The 26,107-nt window shown below is 49.6% G+C and overlaps 1 protein-coding gene across 2 annotated transcripts in view; it reads left to right on the top strand.

Moving 5' to 3' along the window:
• Positions 1-26,107, top strand: part of SHQ1 (SHQ1, H/ACA ribonucleoprotein assembly factor) — a 216,751-nt gene that overhangs the window by 127,385 nt on the left and 63,259 nt on the right. For both annotated transcript variants that reach the window (XM_063941032.1, XM_063941031.1), the window contains exon 10: positions 14,831-14,954. In XM_063941032.1, the coding sequence (XP_063797102.1) occupies positions 14,831-14,954 (124 nt within the window). The remainder of the gene's footprint in view (positions 1-14,830; positions 14,955-26,107) is intronic.

Raw genomic sequence — 26,107 nt, forward strand, 5'->3', positions numbered from 1 at the left:
AAAAAAAAAAAAAGCAAAATAAGGTCTGTTGTCATGGATACAGTATATGCTCATGGCTTAGAACTATGGCATTCACTTGGGCTAATTATATAGATTGTAGAATTGAATGTGATAAACTAGTAATAGGTTCCTGGCTCATAAGCACGTATATGGCCTTATTCTGATTGGATGATGCCAGAAACAGTGGAGCAATGTTTTTTCCTTCTGTGCGTGTGTCTAAGTCACACTGCGCATGCGTCCAGCTAGCGTGTGCACAGTCTGAGAGGTGCACGGATACTCTCCCAAGATTCATACATCTACACATGGGTCCTCATACAACTAACCTCAATACACTATAGGGCGTGAGATGCCAGGTGTGATGGGCAAGTGGTGTAGTGACTTTTCTGCTGCGGGGTACACTGGGCTCCACAAGTCTGGACAATGGGGTGTAGAGTAGGATCTTGATCCGAGGCACCAACAGGCTCAAAGCTTTGACCTTCTTCCCAAGATGCATAGCGCCGCCTCCTATATCACCCCGCCTCCCAGCACAGGAGCTCAGTTTGTCAGTTGGTGCTGCAGTAAGCAGGCACTTAACAGAGGGGCTGCTCCAAGCAGCCCTGAGAAAAGCTTTTTATGAGGTAAAAAGTGAAGACTTCAAGGGCAGCAGCGGTGGTAAATGTCTTGTGACATTCACTGCTGCAGCTCCAGCTCTCCCCAGCGGCGCTGTACACTCCCGAGCCCTGGTTGCCGGGTACCTACAGCGGAGGCTCCGTTTTTTTTCATGTTAGACACACACGACGGGGGCTCTCCAGGATCGCATGGCCGCGCTTCGGGAGGTGGTAAGTGGGTCCCGCTCGCGGGACCCTGTCTTTATCGCGATCCGGCGCGGTCAGTGGGAGGCGGGCCGCGTGTGCTGGCGGTGGACACTGTGGATACAGACGATCCCACTAGATCACCAGGGCATGGGCACAGGTCAGGTTTTCTCTTAAAACCGATTTTAATATCGCCCACAGTACCCGGTGGTTTTGCCAGCAATGGGGATAAGGCTTAGACCTGAAGCCCCTCCCCCAGCCCCGGGGCGCCATTTCCAGCAAGTGTTCCCGCCCTGGAGCTGCATCTCTGTCTTTTCCTCACTCCCTGTCAGTGTCTGCGGCGCCATTACTCCTCAGCTCACTGTTCCTGGGAATGCTTGGGCAAATCCTCCTATGTAAAGCCGCCTGGTTGTCAGCGCTGTGCCTTTACATGACACTTAAGTGTTCTACCTGCCTTTTCAGTCAGTGCTAGTAAGAAAGAGTGCATTTAGTCGGGTTTATAGTACAATTACCCTGTGATATACATCCAGTTTCTTACTGTGTACTGTTATATCTATTGACTATATAGCTGTGTAAGCTAGTCCAGTGCAGTATTATTGTCAGTAATAACCTCTGCATTGTACAAACTGTGACTATTTGTGTGTGCATTGATAGCTGAGTGGTGTCCATCTCGTGTCTTTCACTCAACTTGCTATCCCTATATTCTATAACCTGAGGGGGCTTGGTGCGTCAGGTGTTAATTAATATAGGATTTTCACAAAGATATACTGTATTTCGTATTTTCTCTGACGTCCTAAGTGGATGCTGGGGACTCTGTCAGGACCATGGGGATTAGCGGCTCCGCAGGAGACAGGGCACAAAAGTAAAAGCTTTAGGATCAGGTGGTGTGCACTGGCTCCTCCCCCTATGACCCTCCTCCAAGCCTCAGTTAGATTTTTGTGCCCGGCCGAGAAGGGTGCAATCTAGGTGGCTCTCCTAAAGAGCTGCTTAGAGTAAAAGTTTGTTAGGTTTTTTATTTTCAGTGAGTCCTGCTGGCAACAGGCTCACTGCATCGAGGGACTTAGGGGAGAGAAGTGAACTCACCTGCGTGCAGGATGGATTGGCTTCTTAGGCTACTGGACACCATTAGCTCCAGAGGGAGTCGGAACACAGGTCTCACCCTGGGGTTCGTCCCGGAGCCGCGCCGCCGACCCCCCTTGCAGATGCCGAAAAGTGAAGGTCCAGAAACGGCGGCAGAAGACTTTTCAGTCTTCATAAGGTAGCGCACAGCACTGCAGCTGTGCACCATTGTTGTCAGCACACTTCATAGCAGCGGTCACTGAGGGTGCAGGGCGCTGGGGGGGGGGGGCGCCCTGGGCAGCAATGATAGTACCTTATTCTGGCTAAAAATACATCACATATAGCCCCTGGGGGCTATATGGATGTATTTAACCCCTGCCAGGTCTCAGAAAAACGGGAGAAGAAGCCCGCCGAAAAGGGGGCGGGGCCTATTCTCCTCAGCACACAGCGCCATTTTCCCTCACAGAAATGCTGGTGGGAAGGCTCCCAGGCTCTCCCCTGCACTGCACTACAGAAACAGGGTTAAAACAGAGAGGGGGGGCACTTATTTGGCGATATGTATATATATATTAAAATGCTATAAGGGAAAAACACTTATATAAAGGTTGTCCCTGTATAATTATAGCGTTTTTGGTGTGTGCTGACAAACTCTCCCTCTGTCTCCCCAAAGGGCTAGTGGGGTCCTGTCCTCTATCAGAGCATTCCCTGTGTGTGTGCTGTGTGTCGGTACGTGTGTGTCGACATGTATGAGGACGATGTTGGTGAGGAGGCGGAGCAATTGCCTGAAATGGTGATGTCACTCTCTAGGGAGTCGACACCGGAATGGATGGCTTATTTAAGGAATTACGTGATAATGTCAACACGCTACAAGGTCGGTTGACGACATGAGACGGCCGGCAAACAAATTAGTACCTGTCCAGGCGTCTCAAACACCGTCAGGGGCTGTAAAACGCTCATTTACCTCAGTCGGTCGACACAGACACGGACACTGACTCCAGTGTCGACGGTGAAGAAACAAACGTATTTTCCTTTAGGGCCACACGTTACATGTTAAGGGCAATGAAGGAGGTGTTACATATTTCTGATACTACAAGTACCACAAGAAGGGTATTATGTGGGGTGTGAAAAAACTACCTGTAGTTTTTCCTGAATCAGATAAATTAAATGAAGTGTGTGATGATGCGTGGGTTTCCCCCGATAGAAAATTATTGGCGGTATACCCTTTCCCGCCAGAAGTTAGGGCGCGTTGGGAAACACCCTTTAGGGTGGATAAGGCGCTCACACGCTTATCAAAACAAGTGGCGGTACCGTCTCCAGATAGGGCCGCCTTCAAGGAGCCAGCTGAGAGGCTGGAAAATATCCTAAAAAGGTATATACACACATACTGGTGTTATACAGCGATCGCCTCAGCCTGGATGTGCAGCGCTGGGGTGGCTTGGTCGGATTCCCTGACTGAAAATATTGATACCCTTGACAGGGACAGTATTTTATTGACTATAGAGCATTTAAAGGATGCATTTCTATATATGCGAGATGCACAGAGGGATATTTGCACTCTGGCATCAAGAGTAAGTGCGATGTCCATATCTGCCAGAAGATGTTTATGGACACGACAGTGGTCAGGTGATGCAGATTCCAAACGGCACATGGAAGTATTGCCGTATAAAGGGGAGGAGTTATTTGGGGTCGGTCCATCGGACCTGGTGGCCTCGGCAACAGCTGGAAAATCCACCTTTTTTACCCCAAATCACATCTCAGCAGAAAAAGACACCGTCTTTTCAGCCTCAGTCCTTTCGTCCCCATAAGGGCAAGCGGGCAAAAGGCCAGTCATATCTGCCCAGGGATAGAGGAAAGAGAAGAAGACTGCAGCAGGCAGCCCATTCCCAGGAACAGAAGCCCTCCACAGCTTCTGCCAAGTCCTCAGCATGACGCTGGGGCCGTACAAGCGGACTCAAGTGCGGTGGGGGGTCGTCTCAAGAGTTTCAGCGCGTAGTGGGCTCACTCGCAAGTGGACCCCTGGATCCTACAAGTAGTATCCCAGGAGTACAGACTGGAGATTCGAGACGTCTCCCCCTCGCAGGCTCCTGATGTCTGCTTTACCAACGTCTTCCTCCGACAGGGAGGCAGTATTGGAAACAATTCACAAGCTGTATTCCCAGCAGGTGATAATCAAAGTACCCCTCCTACAACAAGGAAAGGGGTATTATTCCACACTATATTGTGGTACTGAAGCCAGACGGCTCGGTGAGACCTATTCTAAATGGGAAATCTTTGAACACTTACATACAAAGGTTCAAATCAAGATGGAGTCACTCAGAGCAGTGATAGCGAACCAGGAAGAAGGGGACTATATGGTGTCCCTGGACATCAAGGATGCTTACCTCCATGTCCCAAATTGCCCTTCTCACCAAGGGTACCTCAGGTTCGTGGTACGGAACTGTCACTATCAGTTTCAGACGCTGCCGTTTGGATTGTCCACGGCACCCCGGGTCTTTACCAAAGTAATGGCCGAAATGATGATTCTTCTTCAAAGAAAAGGCGTCTTAATTATCCCTTACTTGGACGATCTCCTGATAAGGACAAGGTCCAGAGAACAGTTGGAAGTCGGAGTAGCACTATCTCAAGTAGTTCTACGACAGCACGGGTGGATTCTAAATATCCAAAATCGCAGCCGTTTCCGACGACACGTCTGCTGTTCCTAGGGATGGTTCTGGACACAGTCCAGAAAAAGGTGTTTCTCCCGGAGGAGAAAGCCAGGGAGTTATCCGAGCTAGTCAGGAACCTCCTAAAACCAGGAAAAGTGTCAGTGCATCATTGCACAAGAATCCTGGGAAAAATGGTGGCTTATTACGAAGCGATTCCATTCGGCAGATTCCACGCAAGAACTTTTCAGTGGGATCTGCTGGACAAATGGTCCGGATCGCATTTTCAGATGCATCAGCGGATAACCCTATCTCCAAGGACAAGGGTGTCTCTCCTGTGGTGGTTACAGAGTGCTCATCTCCTAGAGGGCCGCAGATTCGGCATTCAGGATTGGATGCTGGTGACCACGGAGGCCAGCCTGAGAGGCTGGGGAGCAGTCACACAGGGAAAAAATTTCCAGGGAGTGTGATCAAGTCTGGAGATTTTTCTCCACATAAATATACTGGAGCTAAGGGCAATTTACAATGCTCTAAGCTTAGCAAGACCTCTGCTTCAAGGTCAGCCGGTATTGATCCAGTGGGACAACATCACGGCAGTCGCCCACGTAAACAGACAGGGCGGCACAAGAAGCAGGAGGGCAATGGCAGAAACTGCAAGGATTTTTCGCTGGGCGGAAAATCATGTGATAGCACTGTCAGCAGTGTTCATTCCGGGAGTGGACAACTGGGAAGCAGACTTCCTCAGCAGGCACAACCTCCACCCGGGAGAGTGGGGACTTCATCGGGAAGTCTTCCACATGATTGTGAACCGTTGGAAAAGACCAAAGGTGGACATGATGGCGTCCCGCCTGAACAAAAAACTGGACAAGTATTGCGCCAGGTCAATAGACCCTCAGGCAATAGCTGTGGACGTTCTGGTAACACCGTGGGTGTACCAGTCGGTGTATGTCTTCCCTCCTCTGCTTCTCATACCCAAGGTTTTGAGAATTATAAGACGTAGAGGAGTAAGAACTATACTCGTGGCTCCGGATTGGCCAAGAAGGACTTGGTACCCGGAACTTCAAGAGATGCTCACAGAGGACTCATGGCCTCTGCCGCTAAGAAGGGACTTGCTTCAGCAAGTACCATGTCTGTTCCAAGACTTACCGCGGCTGCGTTTGACGGCATGGCGGTTGAACGCCGGATCCTAAGGGAAAAAGGCATTCCGGAAGAGGTCATTCCTACCCTGGTCAAAGCCAGGAAGGAGGTGACCGCACAACATTATCACCACATGTGGCGAAAATATGTTGCGTGGTGTGAGGCCAGGAAGGCCCCATGAAGAAATTTCAACTCGGTCGTTTCCTGCATTTCCTGCAAACAGGAGTGTCTATGGGCCTCAAATTGGGGTCCATTAAGGTTCAAATTTCGGCCCTGTCGATTTTCTTCCAGAAAGAATTGGCTTCAGTTCCTGAAGTCCAGAAGTTTGTCAAGGGAGTACTGCATATACAACCCCCTTTTGTGCCTCCAGTAGCACTGTGGGATCTCAACGTAGTTCTGGGATTCCTAAAATCACATTGGTTTAAACCGCTCAAATCTGTGGATGGGAAAGTGACCATGCTGTTGGCCCTGGCCTCGGCCAGGCGAGTGTCAGAATTGGCGGCGTTTGTCTCAAAAAAGCCCATATCTGATTGTCCATTCGGACAGGGCAGAGCTGCGGACTCATCCCCAGTTTCTCCCTAAGGTGGTGTCAGTGTTTCACCCGAACCAGCTTATTGTGGTACCTGCGGCTACTAGGGACTTGGAGGACTCCAGGTTGCTAGATGTTGTCAGGGCCCTGAAAATATAGTTTCCAGGACGGCTGGAGTCAGGAAAACTGACTTGCTGTTATCCTGTATGCACCCAACAAACTGGGTGCTCTTGCTTCTAAGCAGACGATTGCTAGTTGGATGTGTAGTACAATTCAGCTTGCACATTCTGTGGCAGGCCTGCCACAGCCAAAATATGTAAATGCCCATTCCACAAGGAAGGTGGGCTCATCTTGGGCGGCTGCCCGAGGGGTCTCGGCTTTACAACTTTGCCGAGCTGATACTTGGTCAGGGGCACACCCTGACTGAGGAGGACCTGGAGTTCTCTCATTCGGTGCTGCAGAGTCATCCGCACTCTCCCGCCCGTTTGGGAGCTTTGGTATAATCCCCATGGTCCTGACGGAGTCCCCAGCATCCACTTAGGACGTCAGAGAAAATAAGAATTTACTTACCGATAATTCTATTTCTCGTAGTCCGTAGTGGATGCTGGGCGCCCATCCCAAGTGCGGATTGTCTGCAATACTTGTACATAGTTATTGTTACAAAAATCGGGTTATTATTGTTGTGAGCCATCTTTTCAGATGCTCCGCTGTTATCATGCTGTTAACTGGGTTCAGATCACAGGTTGTACAGTGTGATTGGTGTGGCTGGTATGAGTCTTACCCGGGATTCAAAATCCTTCCTAATTGTGTACGCTCGTACGGGCACAGTATCCTAACTGAGGCTTGGAGGAGGGTCATAGGGGGAGGAGCCAGTGCACACCACCTGATCCTAAAGCTTTTACTTTTGTGCCCTGTCTCCTGCGGAGCCGCTAATCCCCATGGTCCTGACGGAGTCCCCAGCATCCACTACGGACTACGAGAAATAGAATTATCGGTAAGTAAATTCTTATTTTTCTCTTTGATTTAGTCTCTCCTTTATCTCTGCTGGTGCTGACTACACTGCGCAGGGGTTTGGGTTTATGGATATAGTGCTGCTAATAATTGTACTGTGTTACCTCATACTGCAAGTTATATCATCTCTGCTTCTGAGGGTATTCGGTTCTGGGGCGGAACACACTGCTGGTGTTGCTGAAGCCACAGGCACATATGGGGAGAATATAGCAGCTGTGGGCTCTGGTTCTGGGGGCTCCTTGCCCCCCAGTGGGACTGTGGCAACGGAGGCACATACGGACCCTCCGTGGGCCGCTTTTTCCACACTTCTGCATACGCTAGTTCATAAACGAACACCCCCAATGCCGTTACAACCGTATGTGGTCCCTGCAGCTAACCCGCCGTGGGCGGACGATTTATCTGCTCAATTAAAGAAGTTGAACCAGTCCCTGACTACTAAAAGTCTGACCAACGCTCGCCTAAGTCCAAGAGGTCCTCTAAGCGAGCGCTCGTCTCCTCACAATCCACTGCTGTCACTGACATCTCGTCTGATGAAGACAGCACATACACTGACCCCACAGGTTCTGACTCAGATACGGCTGATGGGGAGGGTAGTTCACATGTGGATATTCCTGATCTTTTGCAGATTACGGATGATCCCGAGCCATCCGTTCCTCCTAAGAAACCAGATAGGTTCAAGCGTCAGAAGGTGATTAAACAAGTTTTACCTCACTCTGACCACCTAGTGGATATACGTCAGGAACCCTGGCAAAGCCCGGGTACGAAGTTTGTGTCTCAAAAGAAGATGCTGGCTCGCTGTCCCCTCGCGCCAGAGCTGTCTAAGAATTGGGAAACGCCTCCTCCAGTAGACTCACATGTGGCTAGAATGGTGATTTCCTCAGCTCTACCTGTCACTACCGTCACGTCTCTAAAAGAGCCTACGGATAAACGTGTCGAGGGTTGTCTAAAAGAGATTTACACCCTCACGGGTGCTGCACAAAGGCCCACTATTGCATCTACTTGGGCGGCAGAGGCTATTGAAGCATGGGCCTTGGAGTTAGAAGCTGAAATCTCCTCTGACCATGCTAGACAATGCTTGTCATATATTGTCACAGCTTCTCGCTATATTAAAGAGACGGCTTCTGATGCCGGTGTTCTGGCAGCCAAGGCCTCTACTACGTCAGTCCTGGCTCGCAGGATATTGTGACTGAGATCCTGGTCTGTGGATCTGGACTCTAGAAAAACCCTGGAGGTACTCCCTTTCAAGGGGGATATTCTGTTTGAGGAGGACTTAAATAAGATAGTGGCTGACTTGGCTACTGCCAAAACTGCCTGTCTGCCTAATACAGCTCCTTCTGTGTCGAAGGCCAAAGGAACGTCCTTTCGCCCCTTTCCTTCAGGTAAAGCAAAAGGTCAGGCGTACCATAGGCAGGCCCGCACTTCCAAACCTGGTAAGCCATAGCCCAAAAGAGCCTGGGCTGCCCGTCAGCCAGCAGCCAAGACCGATAAGCATGACGGGGCGGGCCTCCCCTTGAAGGATCCCAGGGTGGGGGGCCGGCTTCTAGGGTATACCCAGGAATGGTTGAAGACCACTTCAGATGCCTGGGTACGGGAAGTCGTCACTCGAGGTTACGCCATAGCCTTCAAAAACCGACCCCCTCATCGATTTTGCCAGACAGACGTCCCGTCGGACCAGACAAAGGCAAACGCTCTGCATTCGGTGGTACAGACCCTCCTGGATACAGGAGTCGTAGTACAGGTGCCTCTTGCTCAGAGGGGCCGGGGGTACTATTCTCCGCTGTTTCTAGTCCCGAAACCGAATGGGTCCTCCCGGCCCATTCTCAACCTCAAGGCACTGAACAAGTTTGTGAAGGTTTCCAAGTTCCGTATGGAAACCCTTCGCTCTATAGTTCTGGCCTTGGAACCTGGGGACTACATGGTCTCCCTGGACATACAGGATGCTTACCTGCATATTCCTATAGCAGTGTCACATCAACAAATTCACCAGATCTTCTCCTGCGTCATCTGGATATGACGGTCCGGTTTCTACAAGCCCACGGGTGGCTCATCAACTGGAAGAAATCCTCCCTGGTCCCTGCTCAGAGCATGGTGCATCTGGGAGCGCTGTTGGACACTCACAACCAGAGGTTGTTCTTGTCTCAGGAGAAAGTCCTGAAACTTCAGGACAGGATTCGTTGCTTCCTTTCTCGTCCGCAAGTGTCGATACATTCGACAATGCAGGTGCTGGGCCTCATGGTATCAGCATTCGACATGGTGGAGTATGCTCAATTCCATTCTCGCCCCCTCCAGAAGCTGATTCTAGCCAAGTGGGACTGCCTGCCTCACCGGATCAGGTCTCAGATGGTCTCTTTGACTCCGGAGGTCCGTCTGTCGCTGCTCTGGTGGCTCCAGGACCGACAATTGTGCAGAGGCCGTCCCTTCTGGATATCCAACTGGGTCCTGTTGACGACAGATGCCAGTCTAAGAGGTTGGGGCGCGGTGCTGGAGCAGCACTCCTTGCAGGGTCGGTGGACCAAGGATGAATCTCTCCTCTCGGTCAACATTTTGGAATTGCAGGCTGTCTTAAATGCGTTGAACCTAGCCCAGCATTTGATTCAGAACCGTCCTATTCAAGTACAGTCGGACAACGCCACCACAGTGGCTTACATAAATCATCAAGGCGGCACTCGAAGCCGTTTTGCAATGAAGGAAGCCTCACGGATTCTACGTTGGGCAGAACGCCATCTACCGGCAATATCGGCAATATTCATTCCGGGAGCCCTGAATTGGGAAGCAAACTTTCTCAGTCGTCAGGACGTGCATGCCGGCAAGTGGGGCCTCCATCCAGAAGTGTTTCAACTCCTCGTGGAAAGGTGGGGTCTTCCAGATGTGGATCTGATGGCGTCTCGACACAATCACAAGGTTCCGGTCTTCAGAGCAAGGACGAGGGATCCTCAAGCAGCATTCGTGGAATGCGCTGGCAGTGCCGTGGAGGTTTGGGCTGCCGTACGTGTTCCCTCCGGTGTCACTCCTGCCCAGGGTAATTCGGAAGTTCAAGCAAGAAAAAGGAAATCTGCTTCTCATAGCTCCGGCGTGGCCCAGATGGCACTAGTTCTCAGACCTGCAAGGCCTATCGTCAGAGCGTCCACTTCTACTTCCACAACGTCCAAACCTCCTCGTTCAGGGCCACTGTGTCTACCAGGACCTAGCCCGGCTGTCTTTGACGGCGTGGCTCTTGAAGCTTCCGTCTTAAGAGCTAAAGGTTTTTCTGAAGAGGTCATTAAAACTATGTTGCGGGCCCGGAAACCGGCCTCTGCTCGGATTTACCATCGGGTCTGGCATTCCTACTTTGTTTGGTGCGCATCTAACCATTATGACGCTTCCAAGTTTAGTACAGCCAAACTTTTGGCTTTTCTACAGCAGGGCCTAGATTTAGGCCTGCGCCTGGCCTCCCTCACGGTTCATATTTCTGCCTTGTCGGTGTGGTTTCAGAGAAAAACTGCGACTTTACCTGATGTTCATACTTTCACTCAGGGTGTGTTGCGTATCCAACCTCCCTATGTCCCGCCTGTGGCTCCTTGAGACTTGTCGGTGGTTTTGGAGGCGTTACAAGAGTCTCCATTTGAACCTCTTGGCTCAGCTGACCTTAAGTGGCTTTCCCTTAAGGTGGTGTTTCTGTTGGTTATTACCTCTGCTAGAAGAGTGTCGGATTTGGGTATCTTGTCTTGTAGTTCCCCATATCTGATTTTTCACCGTGACCGGGCAGTTCTTAGGACTCGGCCCGGATATTTGCCTAAGGTGGTTTCTTCGTTCCACCTTAATCAGGAGATTGTGGTTCCTGCTTTTGTCTCTCCTGATTTGTCTCCCAAAGAGCGGTCTTTGGATGTGGTACGGGCTCTCCATATCTATGTGAAGAGAACTGCTTCTATTCGAAAGTCTGATTCTCTCTTTGTTTTGTTTGGATTTCACAAACGTGGCTGGCCTGCTCACAAGCAGACCCTGGCCAGGTGGATCAGAATGGTGATTGCGCATGCTTATGTGAAGGCTGGTCTGTTAGCTCCTGTTCACATTACGGCCCATTCTACTCGGTCTGTTGGACCTTCTTGAGCGGCCCAACGTGGTGCGTCCCTTGATCAATTGTGCAAGGCGGCTACGTGGTCCTCCGGGAGCACGTTCATAAGGTTCTATGCCTTCGATACTGCCGCTTCCCAGGATGCTTCCTTTGGACGCCGGGTTCTTGTGCCCGCTACAGTGCGTCCCCTCCCATAAGGAACTACTTTAGGACATCCCCATTGTCCAGACTTGTGGAGCCCAGTGTACCCTGCAGCAGAAAACGAGTTTTATGGTAGGAACTTACCCTTGTTAAAACTCTTTCTGCGAGGTACACTGGGCTCCACAAGGCGCCCACCCTGGCGCACTTAGCTTCTTTGGGTTGATATGGCATTAGCCGCTGACACTTCTCTTGTCGTGAGAGTGTGGTGTATGTGGCTGCTAACCGTTGCCGTCTCTTTTCCTGCTACTGCATTGGGCTGGTTAACTAAACTGAGCTCCTGTGCTGGGAGGCGGGGTGATATAGGAGGCGGCGCTATGCATCTTGGGAAGAAGGTCAAAGCTTTGAGCCTGTTGGTGCCTCGGATCAAGATCCTACTCTACACCCCTTTGTCCAGACTTGTGGAGCCCAGTGTACCTCGCAGAAAGAGTTTTAACAAGGGTAAGTTCTTACCATAAAACTCGTTTTTCTTTAGATTTACGTCTTATTCGCACCGCAGAAGCAGTGAAACACCATTCAAAGCGTACCAGATGATGCGCAGCGGAACTTGGAGTGAGAAAAAGCTGCGGTAACAGCATTGTAGCATTTTGTATACAGATTTGAGGGTCTATTTACTAAGCCTCGGAGAGAGATAATGTACCAACCAATCATCCCCTAACTGTCATTTTTCAAACACAGCCTGTGACATGGCAGTAAGGAGTTGATTGTCTGGTACTGTATCTCTCTCCAAGGCTTAGGATATAGACCCCCTTAGACTCCTTCACACACAAGTGTCGCATATCAAATTAATCAGTGCAGTCTCGTGAAGGGGTTTTATTTCATTGGGACTGATATGCACATACAAGCAAAAAAGATGCTCAACCCAAGTTGCCTGGGACCTGGCACGTTGAGAAGGGCAGTTTGGCGCGACTATGGCAATAGTGTCAGAGGGCGCATCTGTATGCAGCATCCATCAGCTATTATCTATGTGCATTTAACCTGCTCTATACCTGATGCAAGAGGTCCGTCCGAAATCACTCTCCATACGCTCAGTTCTGCGTTGTCCGCAGTTTTGCCTACTCCGTCTCGATGCGCCTTCATTGCGCCTGTTTTGCGTGCGGATGCAGAACGTAATTTGGCCCTTTCAGTCGCCACTGGAGATGCAAATGAGAGGCGTATGACTAAATCGCCCCTAGGATGCGTATGCTTGCCTGCAGAGCATGTGCAGCGTTAAAAATGGCAAAATCAGTCTGCAAAACGCATTTGCGTCCGACTTGTTTTCGCTCCCTTTATGTTCTAAAGAGCATTGATTGTACGACCGCCCCACACGGCCCTTGCTTAGACGCAATATAGAAGCCAAAGGGTTACTACAATTCTCCTTGCAGGTCTTGTATTTAATACAACACAAGTAAAATATTCATGTAACGAGCTGTAAACGTCTGGAGTGCTGATGCCGGTTCAATTTTTAATCTGTGGTAATCGTTGATGTCTAATAAGAACAGCCTCATTTATACACAGAGTACACCCTTGAAAAATGGCAAATTGCCTACTGCAAAGTCTCCGGGATTTCACACACACCTCTGGCTGTTTACTCTCTGCGGCACACAATGCTCGGCGCCCGCTGGAGGGGCAATGCATCCCCCCTCCTTTTGTGTCAGAGCTGGATTTCTTGGAAACTGTCTCATAAATCATTTGTAAAGATCAGCTATATACACATGTCTTCTATAAATACCACATGCTGCTTTGCTGGGATGTGTTGTGAAGAAGAAAATAGTGCGCCGTCTCAAACAATCACAGATCGCAGATTTCTGTCACAAATCGATTGGGATTGTTAAATCAGGTTTTTGAACATGTTTAGTTTCACAGATCAGTTGGGACTGTAGATTACTAGTGTATGGACGGGTTCAGCATGATTTGCCGATGGACGGGATGCCGGCTGTCACTGTACCGACAGCAGCAGTCAATCCTCTAACCCTCACCTTTTCCCTACCCTAACCCTCCCTGCTGGGTGTCTAACCCTGCCCGCTTAATGTCTATCACTAACCTCCCCTTCTAACTGCCTAACCCTCCCTTCCCGGTCCCTAACCCTAACTTTCCCATCCCTGCTCCCTAACACTACCCCCTCCTTCTGCCTAAACCTAACCTCCCTGCGGCAGAACGCCAGCGCGTCCCGCTCTGAGGACGATCGTTATGCCGGCTGTCGGTAACGTGATGCCGGCATCCCGAGCAGTGTTGGTATGTGGACGCCGGCGTCTGTATATTGACCACCGGGATCCCATCCGTCGGGAACCTAACTGCTTCCCGTATGGACAACAATCAGCAGATCTGCAGACCGTTTCTAATAAACTGATGAAACTTTCAAGATTGGCTGATCTGTTTACCTGAAAATGATCTGCAAATCGCTGAAAAATATCTGTAATGTATAGGCAAAGTCAGACGCATTGTAAAAACCTGGGGGGAAAACTCCGGATCTGTGAAACAATAAATTGTGGTTGTTTTGGTAAATTGTGAGCCCCTTAAGCCGTGGATGAAGATAAAGTCCCAGCCAACTAATACCCCTTTTCCACTAGCTTTTTTAAACACGGGTAAATGCGCGGGGGCGCGCATTTACCCGTGTTTTTCCCTAGTGTAAAAGGGGCCCCCGGCAAATTCCCTGATCAAGTGATCCGGGAATCCTACCCTGGTAGCTAGCCGGGTTGAACACGTGTTCAACCCGGCTAGCTGTCTAGTGTGAACAGGAGCCGTGTCGAGGCGACACGGCTCCCGTTCACAGTGCATAGGGAGGGCGGCGCTGGGAGATCATGTGATCTCCCAGCGCCGCCCCTGCCGCGTCATTAGCGCGTCACCAACCCGGCAATTGCCGAGTTGGTGAGCGCTGTCTGCAGGGGGCTGTAGCACGGGTCGCGGCCGTGTCAGGCGACACGGCTGCGACCCGTGCTATGCTAGTGGAAAAGGGGTATAACTGTAACTGCCATGTTAAAGGGTATTTGAAAAATGAGCTGGTTGTCTGGTACCTGGTGACATGACGTTTGGAGCGGATTGACTGGTACTTTATCTCTGTCTACATTATCTCTCTCCAAGGCTTAGTACATAGACCCCCTTAGATGCCACAGACCATGTGATCCAGTTCTTATTTTCCTACCTGTATACCCACCTGTGTTTTTCTTTTATCTCTTATACAATATCTCATCTGTATATAATGTGTCTGAATTTCCTGTGTTATGTTGCTGGCCATACTGTACCTACTATAAATGTGTAGAGTATGACCTATATCGGGTAGGAAACCTCTGCCACGCCAGCTGCTGTGGAAATCCCAGCATGCCGCTGTTTTAGTTCGACCTGCGTTCCACCGCAGCTGGAGTGCCACATGTTGCCTACCCCTGGTCTATATGGTCATCGACAACTTTTTCTTTCTTTTTTGTTTCGGTAACAGAATCACATGTCTGCTAAGGATGTCCTGGTGACATTTGGGAGGCGAGTCTTGTGCTATCCACTATACAGGAATTTCTGCCTGGTTAACAAGGCCATCCAGGACGCTGGCTCACTGCTGCGATTGGGTAAGAAATGGGGGATTGTCCTCTTAAGGCTTCATTTTCCAAGGATTGCATTGGGTCTGGGAGACATTTGAAAGGTTGAAGGACTCTTGGCATGACATTATCGGTTTTGACGAGAACTGCAGCTTGCCCAGTCACGTGTTAATGTACAGAAATCTGTTTCATATTTCTCCCAGCAGTGATCATCCTATTCACCGCATGGATGAAAAAGCAAATGAAATGGGTGATTCTGGGACACAACAAGCTGCACAGTCTCTCTGCTCTGACATCAGTGTTCTGCGTTGCTAATGTTGCCCTACACCCTTCTATTCGGACTTGTCTACAGTTGACACAACTAGCCTCGTAATACTGTAATGCCCTGCATATCAGATCTCCTGAGTGATGATGTGTAACCTGTTATATAGAGAAAGCAATAGGTACTTTGGTTCCAGTTAAACGCATCTGTAGTCACCGTAAGTTGTTTGTGTTCTACTATCGGTTTACATTAAGTATGCGTGCAAGCCAAACAGATGAGACACAGGTTTAGGCCAAACAATTTGGCCAATTATACATTATAGAAAGGATAAGAACATAAATTACGATGGAAGATCTGCTTAAAATCCAGCAGTAGAAGAGCGGTCCAAAACTGGCAATGAGCAATAGTGAAGTGTATGTGTGTATTTTTACATTTCGACATGTAATTTTCAACCAGTGGCCTCCCCAGTGTGCCGGTCTCAGTAGTGGAATCGCCATTGGCAGATCATGGCCTGGGCGATAGTGTAAAAGCAAGCAAAGTACGCACTTATGGATGGTTTAAGTGAATGAGAAAAAATGTTACTGGCAGCATTTGTTGCCAGTAAAATCTCCCCTGCTCCTCTGTTTCCCATAGCAACCACCTATCAGTATTACTTGTATCACTGAATGAGCTCTTGTTGCCTGGCAGAGGCCAGTGCAGAGCATGCAGAGTGCTGCCACCTAGTGATAGCAGCTAGGACACCGGCATTGAATGGAATCAGAACTAGGATTCAGCGGGAGAGGTTAGTACAGTCCTTATCTGTAACCTTTATTTCCTGGCCAATCCAATAGGAACTGCAATCCCTTGGATGCAGCCTTTTATCTGGGCTCTGGTTCACACTGTCTAGGTATAGTATATACTGGTTACCGATTGGCAGAGCCTAACACCCTGTCATCTCACTGCTGGACCCCCTAGAGACGCAGGCTTTATATAGTCTGGAGATAACCAACTTCCACAATTGTTCTCAGCATGGGAAGACTAATCACTGATGATTATATTTTTGCAGTAACATCCAGAGCACCAGACTTCAGAATACTGTCTGTGGGTGTCCGTCAGCTCCCTGCATGCGTAGTCCTGCTACCAGCAGCTGCAAAAGCCGACACTTAGCCCATCTATGAAGCAGGTTGTGCTTGGCTCAGTCTTGGCAGGAGTGGTCTTTCCCAGGGTGGCTATGCCTCTTTTACAGCTCTTTAGGGGGAGATTTATCAAAGCTTGGAGAGAAATAAAGTACCAACCAATCAGCTCATAACTGTAATTTTTCTAGCACAGCCTGCAGTATAAATTACAGTTGGTTGGTACTTTGGGACAGATGTATTAAGCCTGGAGAAGTGATAAAGTGGGGTGGTCTTCAGTAAGGTGATAACGCACCAGCCAGTCAGCAATTAACTGTCATTTTGCAAACCTAGCCTGTAACTTGACAGCAGCTGATTGGCTGGTACTTTGTCTCTCTCCACATTATCACTTCTCCAGGCTTAATACATCTGCCCCCCCCCCCCCCCATCTCTCTCCACTCTTTGATAAATGCCTTAGTACTCTCACAATCATGAAAACACAGTAACGCACACTGGATATTTTTTATTTATTACCAGTTTATTTATATAGCGCATAAATATTCCGCAATGCTTTACAGAGAATATTTGGCCATTCACATCAGTCCCTTCCCCAGTGGAGCTTACAATCTATATTCCCCATCACATGTACACACACACACACACACACACACACATTCACACTACGGTTCACACTACACATTCACACGATGGATAGATAGGTGTATTTGGACAAGAGTGAGGCAATAACCATGGGAGAGCCAGCTTATCCTTAGAACATGCTTAGTACCTGTCTCTCCCTCTGAACCTTGGTATCTGGGGGACAAAAGGAGTAAACATATTTTCTCTATCGTCCTAAGTGGATGCTGGGGTTCCTGAAAGGACCATGGGGAATAGCGGCTCCGCAGGAGACAGGGCACAAAAGTAAAGCTTTTACAGGTCAGGTGGTGTGTACTGGCTCCTCCCCCTATGACCCTCCTCCAGACTCCAGTTAGATTTTTGTGCCCGGCCGAGAAGGGTGCAATTCTAGGTGGCTCTCATAAAGAGCTGCTTAGAGAAAGTTTAGCTTAGGTTTTTTATTTTACAGTGATTCCTGCTGGCAGCAGGATCACTGCAACGAGGGACAGAGGGGAGAAGAAGTGAACTCACCTGCGTGCAGGATGGATTGGCTTCTTGGCTACTGGACATGAAGCTCCAGAGGGACGATCACAGGTACAGCCTGGATGGTCACCGGAGCCACGCCGCCGGCCCCCTCACAGATGCTGAAGCAAGAAGAGGTCCAGAATCGGCGGCTGAAGACTCCTGCAGTCTTCTTAAGGTAGCGCACAGCACTGCAGCTGTGCGCCATTTTCCTCTCAGCACACTTCACACGGCAGTCACTGAGGGTGCAGGGCGCTGGGGGGGGAGCGCCCTGGGAGGCAAATGAAAACCTTTAAAAAGGCTAAAAATACCTCACATATAGCCCCAGAGGCTATATGGAGATATTTACCCCTGCCTAAATGTACTAAATAGCGGGAGACGAGCCCGCCGGAAAAGGGGCGGGGCCTATCTCCTCAGCACACGGCGCCATTTTCTGTCACAGCTCCGCTGGTCAGGAAGGCTCCCAGGTCTCTCCCCTGCACTGCACTACAGAAACAGGGTATAACAGAGAGGGGGGGCAAAATAAATGGCTATATATATATTAATATAAAAGCAGCTATAAGGGAGCACTTAATCATAAGGCTATCCCTGTCATATATAGCGCTTTTTGGTGTGTGCTGGCAGACTCTCCCTCTGTCTCCCCAAAGGGCTAGTGGGTCCTGTCTTCGTATAGAGCATTCCCTGTGTGTCTGCTGTGTGTCGGTACGTGTGTGTCGACATGTATGAGGACGTTATTGGTGTGGAGGCGGAGCAATTGCCAAATATGAGGATGTCACCTCCTAGGGGGTCGACACCAGAATGGATGCCTTTATTTGTGGAATTACGGGATAGCGTCAACTCGCTTAAGCAGTCGTTTGCCGACATGAGGCGGCCGGACACTCAATTAGTGCCTGTCCAGGCGCCTCAAACACCGTCAGGGGCTGTAAAACGCCCCTTGCCTCAGTCGGTCGACACAGACCCAGACACAGGCACTGATTCCGGTGGTGAAGGTGACGAATCAACCGTATTTTCCAGTAGGGCCACACGTTATATGATTTTGGCAATAAAGGAGATGTTACATTTAGCTGATACTACAGGTACCACTAAACAGGGTATTCTGTGGGGTGTGAAAAAACTACCAGTAGTTTTTACCGAATCAGAAGAATTAAATGACGTGTGTGATGAAGCGTGGGGTGCCCCGATAAAAAACTGCTAATTTCAAAGAAGTTATTGGCTTTATACCCTTTCCCGCCAGAGGTTAGGGAGCGCTGGGAAACACCTCCTAGGGTGGACAAAGCGCTAACACGCTTATCAAAACAAGTGGCGTTACCCTCTCCTGAGACGGCCGCACTTAAAGATCCATCAGATAGGAGGATGGAAAATATCCAAAAAGGTATATACACACATGCAGGTGTTATACTACGACCAGCTATTGCGACTGCCTGGATGTGCAGTGCTGGGGTAGTTTGGTCAGAGTCCCTGATCGAAAATATTGATACCCTGGACAGGGACAATATTTTACTGTCGTTAGAACAAATAAAGGATGCATTTCTTTATATGCGTGATGCACAGAGAGATATCTGCACACTGGCATCACGGGTAAGTGCTATGTCCATTTCGGCCAGAAGAGCTTTATGGACACGACAGTGGACAGGCGATGCGTAGAGGAGTTATTTGGGGTCGGTCTATCGGATTTGGTGGCCACGGCTACGGCCGGGAAATCCACCTTTCTACCTCAAGTCACTCTCCAACAGAAAAAGGCACCGACCTTTCAACCGCAGCCCTTTCGTTCCTTTAAAAATAAGAGAGCAAAGGGCTATTCATATCTGCCACGAGGCAGAGGACGAGGGAAGAGACAGCAACAGGCAGCTCCTTCCCAGGAACAGAAGCCCTCCCCGGCTTCTACAAAAGCCTCAGCATGACGCTGGGGCTTCGCAAGCGGACTCGGGGGCGGTAGGCGGTCGTCTCAAAAATTACAGCGCGCAGTGGGCTCACTCGCAGGTAAATCCCTGGATCCTGCAGATAATATCTCAGGGGTACAGGTTGAAATTAGAGACAGAGCCACCTCGCCGTTTCCTGAAGTCTGCTTTACCAACGTCCCCCTCAGAAAGGGAGACGGTTTTGGAAGCCATTCACAAGCTGTATTCTCAGCAGGTGATAGTCAAGGTACCTCTTCTACAACAAGGGAAGGGGTATTATTCCACTCTTTTTGTGGTACCGAAGCCGGATGGCTCGGTAAGGCCTATTCTAAATCTGAAGTCCTTGAACCTGTACATAAAGAAGTTCAAGTTCAAGATGGAGTCACTCAGAGCAGTGATAGCGAACCTGGAAGAAGGGGACTTTATGGTATCCTTGGACATCAAGGATGCGTATCTCCACGTTCCAATTACCCCTCACACCAGGGGTACCTCAGGTTCGTTGTACAAAACTGTCACTATCAGTTTCAGACGCTGCCGTTTGGTTTGTCCACGGCACCTCGGGTCTTTACAAAGGTAATGGCCGAGATAATATTTCTTCTTCGAAGAAAAGGCGTATTCATTATCCCATACTTGGACGATCTCCTAATAAGGGCAAGGTCCAGAGAACAGCTAGAGATGGGTTTAGCACTATCTCAAGAGGTGCTAAAGCAGCACGGATGGATTCTGAATATTCCAAAATCCCAATTAATGCCGACAACTCGTCTGCTGTTCCTGGGGATGATTCTGGACACAGTTCAGAAAAAGGTTTTTCTTCCCGAAGAAAAAGCCAAGGAGTTATCTGACCTGGTCAGGAACCTCCTAAAACCAGGAAAGGTGTCTGTACATCAATGCACAAGAGTCCTGGGAAAAAATGGTAGCTTCTTACGAAGCAATCCCTTTCGGCAGATTCCATGCAAAGGGAGCTGCTGGACAAATGGTCAGGGTCGCATCTTCAGATGCACCTGCGGATAACCCTGTCGCCGAGGACAAGGGTATCCCTTCTGTGGTGGTTGCAGGAGGCTCATCTATTGGAGGGCCGCAGATTCGGCATGCAGGATTGGATCCTGGTGACCACGGATGCCAGCCTGAGAGGCTGGGGAGCAGTCACACAAGGAAAAAAATTTCCAGGGAGTGTGGTCGAGCCTGAAAAAGTCTCTTCACATAAGCATTCTGGAACTAAGAGCAATCTACAATGCTCTAAGCCAGGCGGAACCTCTGCTTCAAGGAAGACCGGTGTTGATCCAGTCGGACAACATCAAGGCAGTCGCCCATGTAAACAGACAGGGCGGCACAAGAAGCAGGAGGGCAATGGCAGAAGCTGCCAGGATCCTTCGCTGGGCGGAGAATCACGTGATAGCACTGTCAGCAGTATTCATCCCGGGCGTGGACAACTGGGAAGCAGACTTCCTCAGCAGACACGACCTTCACCCGGGAGAGTGGGGACTTCATCCAGAAGTTTTCCACATGCTATTAAACCGTTGGGTAAAACCAATGGTGGACATGATGGCGTCTCGCCTCAACAAAACACTGGACAGGTATTGCGCCAGGTCAAGAGATCCGCAGGCAATAGCTGTGGACGCGCTGGTAACACCTTGGGTGTACCAGTCGGTATATGTGTTTCCTCCTCTGCCTCTCATACCAAAGGTATTGAGGATTATACGGCAAAGAGGAGTAAGACTAGTGGCTCCGGATTGGCCAAGAAGGACTTGGTACCCGGAACTTCAAGAGATGGTCACGGACGATCCGTGGCCTCTACTTCTGAGAAGGGACCTGCTTCAGCAGGGTCCTTGTCTTTTTCAAGACTTACCGCGGCTGCGTTTGACGGCATGGCGTTTGAATGCCAGATCCTAAAAGGAAAAGGCATTCCAGAAGAAGTCATTCCTACCTTGATAAAGGCAAGGTAGGGAGTCACCGCGAAGCTTTATCGCCGTATTGGGCGAAAATATGTTGCGTGGTGCGAGCAGCGGAGTGCTCCGATGGAGGAATTTCAACTGGGTCGTTTTCCTACATTTCCTGCAATCAGGATTGTCTTTGGGTCTCAAATTGGGATCTATTAAGGTTCAAATTTCGGCCCTATCAATATTCTTCCAAAAAGAATTGGCCTCGGTCCCTGAGGTCCAGATTTTTATCAAAGGAGTACTGCATATACAGCCTCCTGTGGTGCCTAAGGTGGCACCGTGGGATCTAAATGTAGTTTTAGATTTCCTCAAATCCAATTGGTTTGAACCACTAAAGAATGTGGATTTGAAATATCTCACATGGAAAGTGACTATGTTACTGGCCCTGGCTTCGGCCGGGAGAGTATCTGAACTGGCGGCTTTGTTTTATAAAAGCACTTATTTAATTTTCCATTCGACATAGGGCAGAGCTGCGGACGCGTCCGCATTTTCTCCCTAAGGTGGTATCAGCGTTTCACCTGAACCAGCCTATTGTAGTGCCTGCGGCTACAGACGACTTGAAGGACTCCAAGTTGTTGGACGTTGTCAGAGCCTTAAAAATATACATTTAAAGGACGGCTGGAGTCAGAAAATCTGACTCGCTGTTTATACTGTATGCACCCAACAAGTTGGGTGCACCTGCTTCTAAGCAGTCGATTGCTCGTTGGATTTGTAACAAAATTCAACTTGTACATTCTGTGGCAGGCCTGCCACAGCCTAAATCTGTTAAGGCCCATTCCGCAAGGAAGGTGGGCTCATCTTGGGCGGCTGCCCGAGGGGTCTCGGCATTACAACTCTGCCGAGCAGCTACGTGGTCAGGGGAGAACACGTTTGTAAATTTTTGCAAATTTGATACCCTGGCAAAGGAGGACCTGGAGTTCTCTCATTCGGTGCTGCAGAGTCATCCGCACTCTCCCGCCCGTTTGGGAGCTTTGGTATAATCCCCATGGTCCTTTCAGGAACCCCAGCATCCACTTAGGACGATAGAGAAAATAAGAATTTACTTACCGATAATTCTATTTCTCGGAGTCCGTAGTGGATGCTGGGCGCCCATCCCAAGTGCGGATTATCTGCAATACTTGTACATAGTTATTGTTAACTAATTCGGGTTATTGTTTAGGAAGCCATCTTTCAGAGGCTCCTCTGTTATCATACTGTTAACTGGGTTTAGATCACAAGTTGTACGGTGTGATTGGTGTGGCTGGTATGAGTCTTACCCGGGATTCAAAATCCTCCCTTATTGTGTACGCTCGTCCGGGCACAGTACCTAACTGGAGTCTGGAGGAGGGTCATAGGGGGAGGAGCCAGTACACACCACCTGACCTGTAAAAGCTTTACTTTTGTGCCCTGTCTCCTGCGGAGCCGCTATTCCCCATGGTCCTTTCAGGAACCCCAGCATCCACTACGGACTCCGAGAAATAGAATTATCGGTAAGTAAATTCTTATTTAAAAATCACCCCCAACCTAATCGAAAAGAGAAGCATCCATGGTGGGGGAGAGTTAACCCCCTTCCTTTTATTAACCTAAGGTTGTCAATGAGGCACTATTTCCAGAATAAACCAAATTCTAGAACTAAAGGAACAAATCTAAAAGCGGTGAAAGAAAGCTGAATAGATGCGAAAGACAATATGTAATGATAGAGCAGAAGTTGTGTGGGATAGACTTCCATAACACTGATCGGGAAAACACAGCGTCGGAACGGAACACTGCTTGGAGAGCATTAAAGTGAAGCTGGCAGACTGCAATGTCCAGCCCGTGTTTATCTATCTTCACATTCTGTGTTTCTGTGTAATGCCCCCTCCTCCACATAACGTCTCTCAGCTTATTCACCAAGTGACACCAACTACAGTGACTCTTCCTGGGTGGGGGTGCACACACGGACCACCACAAACCACATGAATTTGTGAGAGTTTATCATTGTGTGGGGAAGCTCAGGCATTGTGTTAGATGGGGAAATGTGTGTTTTATTTAGCACAATCTGGATATCATTGTAGCCCGGCGTGTTGCCTGCCAAGGGAAGTGGTGTGAAAATGTCAGAGCGTGGAGGAATGCCAAAAAGACATTTGAGTTTAGACAACAGTATCTGTTATTTTTATCTCCAGCGTGTAACGGAGCCAGGAACACGCAGACGTGTGCAGCTCTACAGCCGTTTAACGAACCCTAGACGGGAGTTAAACTTCACAAACACCCCGTGTATATAATTAGGGCAGCCAATAGAAAGCAGCGGCTTCAGCGATGTCATAGGTCCCCAGTGCATTTTAGGCTCCATTGCCATGAATATTGTTTAAGTCCACGAAATAGCAGCCTTCTGTAAATGCAGGCAAAGCTTATTAATATGAGTGAATGTCCCCGTATTGCTTGTTGGTCCAGAGAAAAATGAAATGCCAAACTTACAAATAGAACGTCGCCATCCAGTGGCTAAATCATAATTCAAATTGGTTTAATGGATACACGGTGTTAAAACAACACGATTGAAGTTAAGTTTTTTTTTTTTTAAAGTAAAATCTCCGTGGGAGCAGTGGCAGGATGAGACTAAGGGGCCAGTGCAAAAACGTGTGAGACTAAGGGGTCGGTGCAGTATCAGGCTTGACTAAGGGGTCGGTGCAGAATCGGGCATAACTAAGGGGTCGGTGCAGAATCTGGTGAGACGAAGGGGCCGGTGCAGAATCGGACGTGACTAAGGGGCCGCTGCAGAATCGGACGTGACTAAGGGGCCGGTGCAGAATCGGACGTGACTAAGGGGCCGGTGCAGAATCGGACGTGACTAAGGGGGCAGTGCAGAATCTGGCGAGACTAAGGGGTCGGTGCAGAATCTGGTGAGACTAAGGGGCCGGTGCAGAATCGGACGTGACTAAGGGGCCGGTGCAGAATCGGACGTGACTAAGGGGCCGGTGCAGAATCGGACGTGACTAAGGGGGCAGTGCAGAATCGGGCGAGACTATGGGGCCAGTGCAGAATCGGGCGAGACTAAGGGGCCGGTGCAGAATCGGGCGAGACTAAGGGGCCGGTGCAGAATCGGGCGAGGCTAAGGGGTCGGTGCAGAATCGTGTGCGACTAAGGGGCCAGTGCAGAATCTAGTGCGACTGAGGGGCCGGTGCAGAATCGGACGTGACTAAGGGGCCGGTGCAGAATCGGACGTGACTAAGGGGCCGGTGCAGAATCGGGGGAGACTAAGGGGCCATTGCCGAATGCGGTGAGACTATGGGGCCGTTACAGATTCGGGTGCAATTGAAGCAGCATAGCATGCAGAAAAATAAATGCAGATACCTGCCCCTGTACAGAGTTATACACATCTGTATGACTGCATCGGATCTATCGTCCCCTTGATTTCATCGCTGCCATCATTATTATCGCGCACCATCCATGGCGCGAGAGATGCATATGAAAGCAGGTGTATTCGCTGCTTTATCAAAGCTGCACTTTTGGGACGCAGCGAAACGCGCCAGGAACCCTTCCAGACCATCATCTACGCTCCACGGACTTTGATCACAGGTGTCTGAACCAACCCCGGATCCAACAGGAACCTCGTTTTACTGTCACACGCATCGAAGAGAAACAACAGCAGCATCACCCGTACCAAATGAGGACTTAAGATTCCAAGCAAGGACTCTATTAAATGGAAGCATCTCCACCTCTAACGAATGGTGACTGGTAAATGTACCACTACTGCTGAACTGTGCTGTGGTTAAAATCAAACAGAGACACTTTAAATCAAGATCAATCCAGTCATTTCTCAGTTTATAGCGCTGCTTTCTATTTGTTCATGTATAGTTCATTTCAGGAGTGACTCACCTGTTTCATTAGCAGCTGCTCGTTGCAACAACTACATATTAAGCGCCTGTTCCACCTTGGTAAAAGGTTCCAGGTGTATTTACACTTTTGCACAACTCTCTAGCACACAATTCCAACTGTGCACCTTCACCAGACTTTCCCTATGTGCAGGCGCCAGGTTACCGTCCAGTTACTTCGGACACCAGTGGAGAAGCGACGGAGTTGCGTTCGACTCTCCATCACCCGTAGATGCAAACACTAGGCTGGTTAAAGACTAAATAAAATAAGTGTTCGACTAGGCACAAAAAACTATATTATATATATTATATAAATGACGGAACGAATGCCTTTGAGCCCAGATTGGGTGTACACAATGCAGCGAGTTTGATGAAGGATGGAAAGATCGTGTACTGTCCTCCATAAGTATGTCGCTAGCAATATCGTTAGGTTTGACGTGCAGCACATCAAACCTGCTGACCATCGCTAGAGTCTGCGGGAGCGTGCAATCTTCCGTACACATGGAAGATTGTCGTTACGAGACGGCAAATCAGCCCAATATCTCTGCAGTGTGTACCCAGCGTAAGAAGAACGGGTGTAGTACGGGTGACCGGCGGTCTCCTTACCGACGCCGGGATCCCGGCAGCATACCGACGCCGGGATCCCGGCGGGGAGGGGCTAGTGCAGCAAGCCCCTTGCGGGCTCGCTGCGCTCGCCACGCTGCGGGCTCGGTGGCGACCTGCGGTCGCCACGGGTTCTATTCCCACTCTATGGGTGTCGTGGACACCCACGAGTGGAAATAGTCCCTGTTGGTCGGCATGCCGACCATCGAGATAGTGAGCCGTCGGGCTCACGGAGGAGGTCATGTGACTGTCGGTCAGCCGACCGGCGGTCACATGACTACCACCCAAGAAGGGGTGTAGTACGGATGACCGGCGGTCTCCTGACCGCCGGTCACCTTACCGACGCCGGGATCCCGGCAGCATACCGACGCCGGGATCCCGGCGGGGAGGGGCGAGTGCAGCAAGCCCCTTGCGGGCTCGCCACGCTG

This window comes from Pseudophryne corroboree, chromosome 9 (assembly GCF_028390025.1).
Source record: "Pseudophryne corroboree isolate aPseCor3 chromosome 9, aPseCor3.hap2, whole genome shotgun sequence".
Lineage (NCBI taxonomy): Eukaryota > Metazoa > Chordata > Amphibia > Anura > Myobatrachidae > Pseudophryne > Pseudophryne corroboree.